The sequence below is a fragment of the Phascolarctos cinereus genome, unplaced genomic scaffold, assembly GCF_003287225.1.
Source record: "Phascolarctos cinereus isolate Bilbo 61053 unplaced genomic scaffold, phaCin_HiC Scaffold_1;HRSCAF=81, whole genome shotgun sequence".
Classification (NCBI taxonomy): domain Eukaryota; kingdom Metazoa; phylum Chordata; class Mammalia; order Diprotodontia; family Phascolarctidae; genus Phascolarctos; species Phascolarctos cinereus.
In genome coordinates, this window is record NW_027555514.1 from 129,593,898 (window position 1) to 129,608,030 (window position 14,133).

At 34.1% G+C, this 14,133-nt stretch overlaps 1 protein-coding gene across 2 annotated transcripts in view; it reads right to left on the reverse strand.

Moving 5' to 3' along the window:
• The window catches only part of CAPZA2 (capping actin protein of muscle Z-line subunit alpha 2), a 49,193-nt gene that overhangs the window by 18,228 nt on the left and 16,832 nt on the right, over positions 1 to 14,133 (reverse strand). The window contains exons 2-4 of one of the 2 annotated variants that reach the window (XM_078154143.1): positions 13,379 to 13,528; positions 4,427 to 4,490; positions 500 to 551 (exon numbers count right to left, since the gene is read on the reverse strand). In XM_078154143.1, coding sequence (XP_078010269.1) covers positions 500 to 551; positions 4,427 to 4,490; positions 13,379 to 13,417 — 155 coding nt within the window. In that variant the 5' untranslated portion in view covers positions 13,418 to 13,528. The remainder of the gene's footprint in view (positions 1 to 499; positions 552 to 4,426; positions 4,491 to 13,378; positions 13,529 to 14,133) is intronic. The other variant, XM_020979313.2, reaches the window with a different exon arrangement.

Genomic DNA, 14,133 nt, shown 5'->3' on the forward strand with positions numbered 1-14,133 from the left:
GTTGGTAACTTTTATGGTTACTTCTATAACCACACCTTCCTCGCTGGAAATATTTCTGGGCCTTGAAGAGGAAAATGTAGCAGTGGCTGATTTTCTTGTGTCAGGTTTTTGAAATGACCTGTTAGGTTTAGGAGCTTTGGCTTTAAATAAGGGGGGAGGTAAAGGGGGAGAGATAATGCTAATGCTGTGAGCCAAAATATATACATGACTTTTATAAAACTAGAGTTTTTAAAATAAGGTTAACTATCATTAATGCTGGAAAGAACTTATGGCTCTATGTCATATACATAATATGAAATGAATGAATGGAAAAGGTTTTTTACTTTTATCAGTGACTCAAAGTACCAATTCGTTTAGCTCTTGTCTAAAGTAACACCAAATCACAATTAAACTATGAGAGCAACTATTCTATTCAATAAATTATGAACACAAGCAATACTTAAAACATTTTTATTTCTAAGTATTTTTACATACGGCAAGTATAATATTCAGTACTTACTGAGCTGCCCCTTCCCTGAGAAGATTATCATTATTAAGCAATAACCGAACATCTGGAAAAAAAGTTTATTAAAAGTATCTCATTATTTGTATATATTTGAAAAGTTTGCCAAGATTACAGTAATCACACAAAACAATGAAAAACTGGTTTTGTTATGCTTTTCCCCCCTGAAGAAACTGACCAGAAGAGAGAGAGGGTCAATTCCTAAGTGGCTCTGAAGAAAAGCAAAGGTAATTAACATCTATTTTATACTCAAAACAAAACTGCAATTAGATGGAGGAGGAATGTGAAGTACCCCCAAATAACAAGATAAATGGAGAGATGGACACCAGAAAGACGATGTGATAACTGTAGTAAACACTTTAAATTCTCTACCATTTAATATGACAACACTAGCATCAGTTTCACAGGTAACCACTCTACAGAAAAGTGATCAGACAAGGAAAAAGCTTGTCATTAGCTTCAAGCACTTCTTTCTCACCTTTGGAATATGACAATCATGCCACACATACATTTAATTAATTTTTGTACAACTGCCCTACCCACTTTGTTGTCCTCACTTTGGTGACAGATATAAGATGCCCAAGAGTGGTATCATCAAAAAGTCAGTAAGTTAATATTTATGCTATTAATCATCATTATGGTTTTATGAGGGCTGCATTGGCTAAAAAATATTGTCACTAATGCTTACCTCACCTCCTCATGTAATTATGAATATTACATGCAATTTTGGTTTTATTAAAACTACTGCCAAACCACAGCCTATTATTTTTGGGTCTAGAGGCCTACTTTAATTTTATTTGGTTGATTAGATAGACTGTAGAATGGTGGTGCTGGTGTTTTTCGTTTTCGTTTTTCAGTTGTGTCTGACTCTTTATGACTTCATTTGGGATTTTCTTGGCAAAGATACTGGAGTGTTTGCCATTTCCTTCTCCAGCTCATTTTACAGATGAGAAAACTGAGGTAAACAGGGCTAACTGACCTGCCTAAGATCACACAGCTATAAAGTGTATGACGCCAAATCTGAACTCAAGAAAAGGAGTCTTCCTAATTCTAAGCCCAGCACTCTATCCACTGTGCAACCTAACTGTCCAGAATCGTATTTAGTCTCAAATTACTGAACTAAACAATGGAGACTTCTTATGTAACTCTCTAAAAATAACAATCTTCATGAGCAGTTAGAGATATAAATCAGAATCCTTCTCTATTAAAATAAAGAGAACTTGGGGGTTTTACTTTATTTTTTTCTACATGGATTTTTTTTTTTTTGGTGAGACAATCAGGGTTAAGTGACTTGCTCAGGGTCACACAGCTAGTAAGTATCATGTATTTGAGGCCACATTTGAACTCAGGGCCTCCTGACTCCAAGGCTGGAGCTCTATCCACTGCACCACCTAGCTGGCCCCCTGAATTTTATTTTTACATTTCCTTCCATCCCTGCTTACCACTGTCCTATATCTCTTCTGCTCTTTTTAGCTAAACTCCTCAAAAAGACCATCTACAATAGGTGCCTCTACTTTGTCTCCCACCTTTTTACAATCTGCCTTCCAATATTATTCTGCCCAAACTGCTCTCTCAATCTCTTAATTTCCAATTCCAATGGCCTTTTCTCAACCCTAATTCTCCTTGATCTTCTTGTAGCTTTTGACACTCTTGATCATCCTCTGCCTCTTCAACAATTTCTACTCTTTATGTTTTTGAGACACTTCTCTCCCCTGTTTCTCCTTCTACCTATCAGACTGCTTCTTCTCAATCTCCTTTGCTGGATTCTCATCTAAATCATGCTGTCTAACCACAGCTACCTTTCAGGGCTCTGTCCTGGGTGTTCTTTTCTCTCTTTCTATACTTCATTCGGTGATCTCCTCAGTTCCTATGAATTTAAAACTACCATCTCTATGCTGATAACTCTCAAACTCTTTCTGACCTCCAATCTTGAATCTCCAACTGCTTTTCAGACATCTCAAAAATGAATGTCTAATAGACATCTCAAACTAAACATGTTTGAAACTGAACTCATGAACCCTTAAATTACTTCCCACCTTCTCTCCTATGACACAACTATTGCTCTAGGGTAGGTTCTCATGAATGGACTAGTGCAATAGCCTACTGGTGGGTCTGCCTGCCTCCAATCCATCTTCCATTCCGCCACTAAAAAGGTTTTCCTAAATCACAGACCTTACCATTTCACACTCCTACTCAATCTCTGATCCAGTGATACTGACCTCCTGCTTGTTACCATGAACAAGAAATCCCTTCTCTCAAAGAACAAAATACAAACACAGAAGACAACATACTTAAAACTCCCATATACAAGCCTTAAAGAAAAATATGAATTGGTCTCAGGCCATGGAAGGGCTCAAAAAGAATTTTAAAAATCAAGAAAGAGAAGTAGGGGAAAAATTGGGAAGAGAAATGAGAGTGATGCAAGAAAATCACAAAAAAAGAGTCAACAACAACAAAAAAAGGGTCAACAGCTTGGTAAAGGAGGCAAAAAAAAGAAAAATACTGAAAAAAAAATATCACACTTTAAAAAACAGAATAGGCCAAATGGTAAAAGAGGCACAAAAATCCAATGAAGAGAAAAATACCTTAAAAAGTATGATAATACGCTAAATGGAAAAATATACACAAAAATTCACTGAAGAAAAGAACTCCTTAATAATTTATTAAAAATTAGAATTGGGCAAGTAGAAGCTAATGACTTTATGAGACATCAAGAAGGAAAGGCAAACCAGCCCAGGTTGGAAAAAGAGAGCATGTCCAAGCTTAGGTGCTCTTCAGTATGGGGAGCCGACCTATGAGTAGCTGCTGCACTTGTGCCTCTGATAAGTTAAAAGAGATCCAGTTGCCAAAAACCAAAGAAACAAATAAAAAAACTGAAAGTAAATTAAAAAAACCACAACAGACACTCTCACCGCCAGTTAAAAACATTTTTTAGAAAAAGATTGTCATGCAAATGGAAAATGAAATGATCTCATCTTTCAAATTATTTTAGTATATGGCTCATATTTAATGACCACCATATTCTTTTTTCTCCAAGATTATTTCCTCTAAAAAGAAAAAAGAAGGGTCTTTTGAACTTAGCATTATCAATTCCCTAAAAATAGTGGCAATTTCCTATGTGTTGCACTGAAAACAAAAAAATTCTGTAATTTCTTACACAGCAATTTTTAAAACTTTATGCAGATAAAACGATCTCAGATATTCTATAATTTTGCTTTTTCATTACTATAAAACTTAAATAATTTGGACTAAAGCAGTATACAAATAAAAATAAGAACAGAAAACAGCATTATATATGTTAAATTAAGCCCTTTCTAACTTTATGGAGGCAATATGGAGTCACGGAGTCACGGATAAAAAGCTGGTTTTGTAGCCAGGAAGGCCTGTGTTTAAGTCCTGCCTCTGACACATATCAGCTGTGTGAGCCTGGGCAAGTCACTTCAAATTTTCAGTGTTCTAGGCAATTATTTTATAGGCTGCAGACAAAGTGATGACTTGCACTAGCAGAAAGAGTTCAAGACTTTTCTTCTTCAAACAAATATATATCAACTTATGTAACATAGCAACTCAGATTAGTGACGGTCTAAAGTGAAAGAGGCTCATCCATCAGATACTGGTGGCCAGGTAATTATTATTTTTCAGCCAAAACAATGCATGAAGATAATCTATTAACCACTAAGGATACAATTACATTATGTTTTAGTTTAGGAACCATACACTAGCAAAATAATGACTTACAGATTTAGTGTTCAAAGAGACCTCAGAGACCATTTAATCCAAGACCTTAATTTTAAAGATAAAGATATAGGCTCAGAGAGTAGCTAGAAACCAGGTAAGACTGGGAGCTGAAATCAGGTCTTCTAAATCTAAATCCAGTGTGCTTTTCACTATGCTAACCATTAAGTAAGCAATTAAAACACTCACCATTAAATACCTCATTAAATTCTCCTGGAGGGGCATGGATGATGAATTTTGCTGCTATGCGCACCTGAAATAGAAATGAAAATATTAATATTATAGCACATGAAAATGAACAACTATTTTGAAGGTCAAGGCATACCACCAGCAAAACCTTAAAAACTAGAGCCCTATTGAAAATACCATCAGAATGTTCCAATGGAAGGAGAAGAAATTCATTCCAAATTTACTACCATTTAAAAATCAGTATTGATTAAAACATACAATTCAATATAAAACATGCCATTTAGAAGTTGGATGCTAAAAGCAATCTAACAATCAAAATTCATTCCTATCAACAACTTTTAGATACTTCAGAATATGTATAAAACAAAGAAAAGTGAACTTTTCATGAACACATATATGTTATCTGGGCATATGAAAGAAGTATACCTGTTTTTTACGGAAAAAAGCTACTGATTCAGTGATTGTAAAGGGTCTGTCACAAAGTAGTGGAAAATTAAACAAGAAGAGGGAATAAAAAGGTTATCACTGTACTCAAGACACAAATGATGCCAGAGCAGCAGCCGAGAGGTTTCAGCCACAAAATAAATGATAGGGAAAACAGCTTTAACACAAATAATGAAGTATACTTCAGGCAAGAATAGACTTAATAGTTATTCTCAACAATAGCCTAAAACAGTAAATTAAAGCCAAACATTCATGTTCATAATAAAAAAAAATTTAAAAGATTATCAAAATATCTGAAATACTACATTTGAAATGTTTGTAGAGGATATTCATCTTCATGTACCTTAAAGTTTTTTTTAAAAAACACTTTTATTAAAATTTTTTGATCTAAAAGTCCTTTTTTAATCTGAGCATTTTTAGTAATTAATCACAATTAAGATTTGGGTATTTGTGAAGGCAAGAGGTTAAGAAAAGAAGGCAAACAAAAAACCTCCAACAACCATTGCATTTTCTGGTTCATTTGTAGGAGCTTGTGGAAATAATTTTTACAGCAAGATTATGAGAAGCATAGCCTACGTAAACTACTATAGGCAAAAACATAGATACAGTAATCCAATGATAAGATAACTAAAGTAAAATAATCTTTGGAGAGCTAGTGGAATTTTAAGGTGACAGCTATTTATATTTTCAACAAAAAAGTTAAAAGCACAAAAATCACATCAGCACTAAATTTTAAGCTTAAAAAACAGCCAAACATCAAACCTCATCTGAAATTTCAACACATTATCTATAGCTTTGCAATTTGGTCTCTGATTAGCAAGCGCTTAATAAAGGGCCTACTATGTGCCACACAAGCCCTGGGAATTCCTGTCCTCCAGGAGCTCACAAACCTAATGGTGAAGACAATGTGCAAACAACTACGTACAAACAAAAACATACACAGAACAAATTGGAGGTAACCAAGGAGAGAAAGCACTACATTAAGGAAGACTGGGAAAGTCTTTTTTTTTTCTTAAGGCAATTGGGGTTAAGTGACTTGCCCAGGGCCACACAGCTAGTAAGTCGCAAGTGTTTTGGTCTGAGGTCACATTTGAACTCAGGTCCTCCTGACTTCAGAGCTGGTACTCTGTCCACTGCGCCACCTAGCTGCCCCTGGGAAACACTTCTTGAAAAAGATAGGATTTTAGCTGAGACTTGCAGAAAGCCAGGGAAGCCAGGAAGCAGTAAGAAGCATTACAGGCATGAGAGTTAGGCAGTGAAAAGGAACTAAGTGGAGAGATGGAATACAGAGTACATGGAAAGGAGTAAGGTGCAAGAGACTAGAAAGGTAGAAGGGGGAGAGATTAGGAAGGGTTTTCAAAGTAAAAGAAGTCCTAAACTGAATTATCTAGAAAACAGAACATGCAAAAGAAGGAAGGCACACAACTCTGGCACTTATCATTTATGTGATTGTTCTAAAGGTCCAAAGCATACTTTTAATTGAAAGGGAGTGTCTTGTGAAGCAAAGTCCTAGGATATTAGGCTAAGACCACAAAACATCCCTGGATCAACCAGATCAGACATTAAAGCTTTCTAGAAACCCAATATACCTGTGGTGTTCACTGACTCATAGAGGGCTCTGTGATGTCTCAAAGTAGGTGAGAAAAAACAGAAGTCAGAACTTTCTACAAGCCTCACTGTTACTCAGTATAACAAATAGGAGCCAGGCTCTCTCCCCAAACAAGAGACCCACAAGTTGGTAGAGATTTGCAAAAATTACTTTCAAATACCCTTCATAGGACAGTTACAAGTCATCTCAGGAATAAAAAGAATGGGGAGTAAGAGGGAGGAAAGGAGGCCCAAGTAAAAACCACTGGTTTTTTGCCGTTTCTGTTATCATTCTATTCCTAAGGACTGAGGCTGATTGGAAGATACACCTCGAACGATATCCAATATCTTAATTAAAACTCTCTTTGCCCTCACCAACAGCCTTCTTCTAGGTGACCTCTAAAGAGGAAGAACAACTTTTGTTTTTCTAAGTTATTACTATCATTCTGCAAATGTTCGGGGTGGGGCAGGGGTTGCAACTATTCATCTAAGCAATACCTTAGGTAACTGGCATTTGACATTTGTACCAGGCAATGAATTTAGTAAGGTTAGAAATATTTTTTAAAAATTAATAATTTTAAAATTATGATTTAAATTAAATTATAATTTAAATTAAAAATAATGATTTTAGAAGTGGAAACAACAAATTAAAGACAGGTACTACATGAGAATCTTAATAGTCACTTTAAACTCTTACTAGGAAATTCTTTAAGTTACTAATAACAATGTTTTAATACTAAGAATACGCTAATTATGTTCAAATAATATAAACTGCCTTCTAAATAGTTCAAAAAGGCTTTAAGTTTTGCAAAGGACTTTACACGTTATCTCATTTGAACCAGATAATAGCCCTGTAAGGTAGATGCCATTATTATCCTCGTTTTGCAGAAAAGGAAATTGAGAATGAGAACAATTAAGTGATTTGCTCAGTGCAGCTCAGGCAGAATTTAAATTCAGGCCTTCCTGACTTAAGTCCAACACTATTCACTGTGCCATTTAGCTTCCTCTATATTTGTGTATTTAACAAGTATTAAAGCCAGTTTCTACATTTTAATTATTAGAAATCTCTCCGAAAATTCATTCAGGAAAAATAGAATATTTCATATACTCCATTTAGAAGAGAAAAAAAAATCAGGATGTAACATGAAAAAAACTGGAATTGACCACCCTCTCTCTACAAACTCCAAGTTTCAACAGTAACAACAATAATAATAATACTAGTTAGCATTTGTGAAGGCTCTTAAGGTTTTCAAAGAACTTTACAAGTTATCTCATTTCACCTCCACAACCTTGTGAAACAAGTGCTATTATCTCCATTTTACAGATGAGGATACTGAGGTAGGTTAAGTGCTTTGTCCAGGGTCACAAAAGCCAGTATGTACCTGACGTAGAATTTTAATTCAGGTCATATTAACTCCAAGTCCAGCACTCTACCCACTGCCACTCAGCTGTTTTATGCAATATCAACAGTTATTGTTGCTTTACAAAGAGAGATAAGTTGCCATGAAGAAATCTTAAATTCTTTATCAAGAGACTGGAAACACCAATTCAAGTACTTTGCAAGTATGATGATATTCCTCCTTTGTTTTCACCAACGGCTTACTTTCTCTGAACAAACTGATGGTGGTATCAAAATATATTTCAGAAATTTCATCTAATTCATTTTTTTACATAAATTTAAAAAAGGTAATTTGGTGGTCATTATTCCATTTATACATACCAGAACCAATTTTGGAAACTAAGAAATAATCTGCTATTCTAATTTCAGCTGGACCACGATCTAAAGGTGACTGCTTTAAAAAATTCTCTCTACTAATACAGAATTAATATCTATTCCCTTTTACTTTCTCTTAAACTTAGATCTGTACATAGTATCCTAATCTTGTACAGTTGTATGCTGTTAACAGAATGGCTTGGCTTCCTACAATAACTGATGTCTTATTTTATTTCTAAACCAGTTTCATTAAAAATTTTGTAAAATAAAAATGACTTCTATCTTGTCTTTCATGTGTGCAAAATTGCCAGGGAATGTTTAAGATATTTTAAATTGATTTATGATCCATCTTCAACTAAAACTGAATTCCTAAGTGTTCTCCCTCATAGTGTGTCATTGTAATATGTTATTCTCTATATGTGCTCAATGAATATTTACTACTTAACAGTAAAAATTCAAATTACTAAAATGCTTACAGATTGAGATATCCTAGTTAACTGAATTTTAAAACTGAATTAACCAAAAATCTTTTTGCTTTAACCCTTACTGAAAAATCTTACTAAAATACATGTCAAATTCCTGTCTTTTAAAAAATAATTTAACATCAGTTATCTTTATTGGTTCTCAAAGTGTGATACAAAGACCCACGAATCTTTGAGGGGAAGCCTATGAGGTCAAAACTATTTACATAATAATAGTAAGACATTACTTGCCAATTGAAATACTACTCCCTTTTCCAACTATATATTTGTGTAAGGAGAGCTTTCCTTCACATATTTCAACCAAAAAAATATTATTGAGACAGACTGTATGTAGAAGCAGATAAGCAAATCCAGGTATCTTCTACGAAATAAAAAAATTAAATAGATTTGCAAAAGTAAGTACACTGCTATTCTTCTCACTAAGATTTTTTTAATTTTGGAAAATTTATTTTTTCATTAAAACGTTACCTAGTGGTGCAGCGTATACAGCACCAGCTCTGAAGTCAGGAAGACCTGAGTTCAAATGTGGCCTCAGACACATGGTATTTACTAGCTGTGTGACCTTGGGCAAGTCACTTAATCCCGACTGCATTGTTAAAAAGAAAACACGAACAAACCAATAACAACAAAAAATTACCTATGTTTACATGTAATGGGGTTTACTGTTACGATTTTTAATGAATAAACCTTTTAAAAATTAATCAATTTTAATTTCAGAATGTGGTAAATATTTATAGATATAACCCACATGAAAAAAGCTCTTCAGGGTCCCCAATAATTTTTATATGAACCTTTTTTTGGGTAGGCAATGGGGTTAAGTGACTTGCCCAGGGTCACACAATGTCTGGAACTCAGGTCCTCCTGACTCAAGGGCCAGTGCTCTATCCACTAAGCCACCTAGCTGCCCCATCCCAATAATTTTTAAGAGAGTAAAGGAGGTCTTGAAACCAAAAATTTTGAGAATTGCTGGACTAATTATTGTAAGTCTCCTAATTAGTCTCCCTGTCTCAAGTCTCTCCCCACAGGATAGGGTGGATGTCAGGAAACCTGAGTTTAGATCCAGCATCAGACACATACATAGTTGTACAACCCTGGGCAACTTACTTCATTTCTCTCAGTCTCAGTTTCCTTATCTGTAAAACAGGGACAATAACAGCAGTTATTACTTCCCAGGGTTTTGATGAGGGTAGAATAAGATATTTACAAAGTATCTTGCAAACTGTAAAGTGCTATATAAATGCTAACTATTATTATTACACACTATGGACAAAATAACTTTCCCTAAGCAAAGGTCTGATCAAATAACTTTCCTACTCCATCAAATCAAGTGGCTTCCTATTCCCTCTAAGATAAAATATATAAACTTCTCTTTTTAACTTTTAAAGCCCTACACAATCTGGCTCCAACCCATTTTTCTAGCCTCACTGGACATTACTTTCCCTTTCCCATAGAACACTTCATCTCTGGCCATTTCCACAAGTCTGGAATATACTCCTTCCTCACTTCTCACTTGCAGAGTCCTTGACTTCCTTTAAGATGTAGCTTAAATACCATTTTTTCCCCCCAAGAAGCCTTGATTTAAGTATCCCCAAAATACTACTTCCCTTTCTCCCAATGTTGTCTTTCATTATTTTGTGTATATTTGTATTTATTCATTTTATATATTTGCTGTATATACTTACATATGTACTTGTTTCTCTCATTAGAATGGAAGCTCCCTGACAGCAGGGATTGTTTCATGCCCAGTGCCTCACACACAACAGGCCCTTAGTGAATACATGTTGATAGATCTTTGCTCAGTTTTACTCTATATGTATTCTCCTAATAATCAGTTCAAATTTGGTAAGAAATTTAGTCAGTAACAGCAATTGATAGCTTTTGAGCTTTCTTAAATTAAAGTTCCCAAATAAGGTCTATAATTATCATTTCCAGGAAACCACCACTCAGTACTTACTCATTAGGCATGCCTAAGGCACAAAGCTTAGCACAGTGCCTGACACATAGTAGGCATTTAATAAGTACTTATTGACTGACTAGGCCAGACTACCTCTTATCATGAAAGGCAAGGAGATTCAAATTGATACAAATGGGAACAAAACAAGAGTATCCACCAAGTAAAAATACGCAATTTTTTTAAGTCCAGTAACTTTCCCTTTCGTGCCTCCATAAACTAATTATTTCTTTAATTTCAATTTAATTTAAAAAATATATCTACTGAAAGTAAATCATAAGTGCAGGAAAAACAATTCTATTGTTTATACTGTTATTCTGATGGTGAAATTATGGTGTGATGGTTTATTATGCTTCTAATGATCAGATAAATTCTCTCCTACACTTACTTTTAAAAGACCTTCTAACTTTCCATCCCTTTTGCTTTAATGAAATCAGTGCTTTCAAAATTCTCTAAGTTTGTCAATGATTTATCCTAGGAAGGAAAAGAGAATCAGGGTCTTCTCTCTAATTCTACATCTTCTGACATAATTTTAACTAGTGGTGAAGCAAAGAACTGAAACATCATTTCAGCATATTTGAAAAAATTATCCATACCTCTACAGGAGTGACAACATTTTGATGGTTACAAAATGGAAATTTTTTTTTGTACTTTATATAACAAAAGGAATCTATATTCTGCACCTCACTATCACATCTTTACTAAGTTCCCTAAAATATAATCATATCTTCACAATTATTTTGTATTGAACAAAGAAAAAGAAAATATGATATATTTTTATATACCGTTTAAGAATTTCAACTGGGCTAAACAACTAAAATGAAATAATTTTCCTCTACTAAAATAAGAAAGGAGAAAGAAGGAAAAATGAAACAATTACAAAGCAACTTGAGGATTATTTTAAGCAATTTATTTCAATAATTATCTAAGATGGTTAAGGCAACACATGTTCTTCTCAATGAAGATTCTTTGTAATCTTCCTCAAAAGGCTAAAGTGTATAATCTTCAGAATGGCTTTTTTGGTATCTGTTTCTACACAAACCTGAATGCTTCAAGCACTGTAATTTTACTGGTGCCAGTACCTACCTCTACCAATGCAGACAATAGTCTTTCTGTAACCTAGCAGACAGTTTTCATGGACTTTTAGGAATTTAAATTTATCATTTTAAAGCTAAATCATCTGCACTAGTTCTTTACCTCAGATCAGCTGATTACAAAAGCTCTGGTTTTTCTAGAATTTTATAGATTAACACTTTTTTCTTCTTTACCATTGATGCAATTCAGCTCCACACAACACAATAAAATCATTTTACTGTGAGTCTTATGTGACTTAAGAGCCCTAATATGAGTTAACATTTTTACCTAACAGTAAAAACACAGCCTGGATCACAACAGATGTTTACTTACAAGATTAATTGGAACTGAAGGCAAACCTGTTTGAATCAGTGGTTCCCAACCAAGTTCCCCGTCAGAATCCAAGTAACTTAAGATACGGTCTCTTTGCTTTTCTACTTTTATTTCAATGCTAACATAATAGCACAGTGCTTAGCACGGAAAAATTTTTCTTCATTGGGTTCATCATTTAATAGACATTAATAGTACAACTAGTATATAGGGGAGCCTTGAAAATTTGACATAAAAAAGAGCTATTCACACTCAAAAAAGACCAGCTTAATGACTAACAAAGGCAAAAAAACCACCCCATTGAAATTGGTTGAGTTTTTTTGTATTTTTAATTGTGGCAAATGTGAATTGCAACTTTTTGTTTGCTCCTGTTTATACAGCTTATGGGGAAAGTGGATTTTTAAAAAAAATCACACACAATTTCTTTAGTACTGTGACCTAATGGAAATCCCTTAGAGAGACTTCTGTTACTCTAAAGAGTTTACTAATCTCTGACCTAAGTAAATATAAGAGATATTGGACCTGAGCATATTGAAACTTGCAATTTAAAAATGCATACCATAAATGCATTTTGTGATTGATTTTCGGTGTCTGAAACTTTAATTTTGGAAAAATTAAGACTTTAAAATAGAAGTTACTTGAATTTATCACAGCTTTTCTTGTTTTGGTCTTTCCATTCTAGACAGTTCTCCTCCATTATATACCATAAAGATAAAATAAAAACAGCTTCTAATTTCTCATTTACCTAAAAAAAATATGCTTTAAAAAAAAGTCACAGGGAAGTTAAAAAGCCTAATATATTTTTGCTGAACAATTTACATCCATAACTCCAGAAGAAAATAAAAAAAAATAAAATTAACTTTTGTGAAAATGTATGATAAAATGGGAAAAATGAGGAATATTTAGATTTCATGTTATAAGTTTTTAAAAGATTTAAATATCACTGAAGTGACAAATATTAGGCTAAAGAATATATTCACAAGTACATTATTTATATCACTGCTTTCAACAGTGTTAAATATTTATGAAACAATAAAAACAAAAGAGAACTTATACTGTCCAACATTCTATACAGCAAATTCCTGAAGGACAATTAAAGACAACTACAATATGCACACAGATGTGTATTAGTACCCCGTGGCAGCTGTGGTGTAGTAGAAAGAGTATGAGTTTTGGAAAATCATTTAATGTGTAGTCCAAGTAAATCATCATTAAAATGGAGAAGGCAATGTTTACACTATCTCATGGGTTAGGAGGATTGAGAAAGATAAAAAATACAACATAAACTATTATTAATTACAGTATTTATCACCCATTCTTACCTATGTAATACACCTACCATAAGGATATCCACTCTCTCATTCACCTACCCATGTATTTTCTCCATATTCTTTTCCTAGTCTTCTCATCTTTTCTTCCCTTCTACTTTCAATGGACCTCTCCTCTCCTGATTGCTTCTTCTTTTTCACTCACTTTTTTCTTCCTCTTCCTCATTTTTTTCCTTCTCCTGCAGTTTATTTCTACCACAATAGCAAGATATCATCTATTAATATAAGAAATGAGTACACATATACATGTACTATAGTTAAGAATATGTTTACATATATAAGTCTATAAACACACATTTAAAAGTGTTTCAAGACTTTTTTCTTTGGTACCATGGGATACATTGAGACTTTTAAGAGCCCTTAGAATAAAATTCCTGCGCCCTTGTGGGCAAAGGGTTCTTAACCTGAGGTCCAGTCACACCCCAAATGGGCCCATAGATATCTTCAAAGTTTCCATAAAGTTGGATGGGGGGAAAATTATCTTTATTTTCATTGACCTCTAGGTGAAATTCAATATTTCCTTCACTTAAGAATTTTTTAGGGGCAGCTAGGTGGCACAGTGGATAGAGCACCAGCCCTAAAGTCAGGAGGACCTGACTTCAAATCCAGTCTCTCACCAAATACTTGACACTTACTAGCTGTGTGACCCTAGGCAAGTCACTTAACCCCAATTGCCAAAAAAAAAAAAAATTTAAATTATTCAGACCCCATAGGACTTACCAGACTACCAAAGGAATTGAAGACAAGAAAGGTTATCTTAACCCCGCTTATCAGTCAAATGATTCAACTGTTCTCCC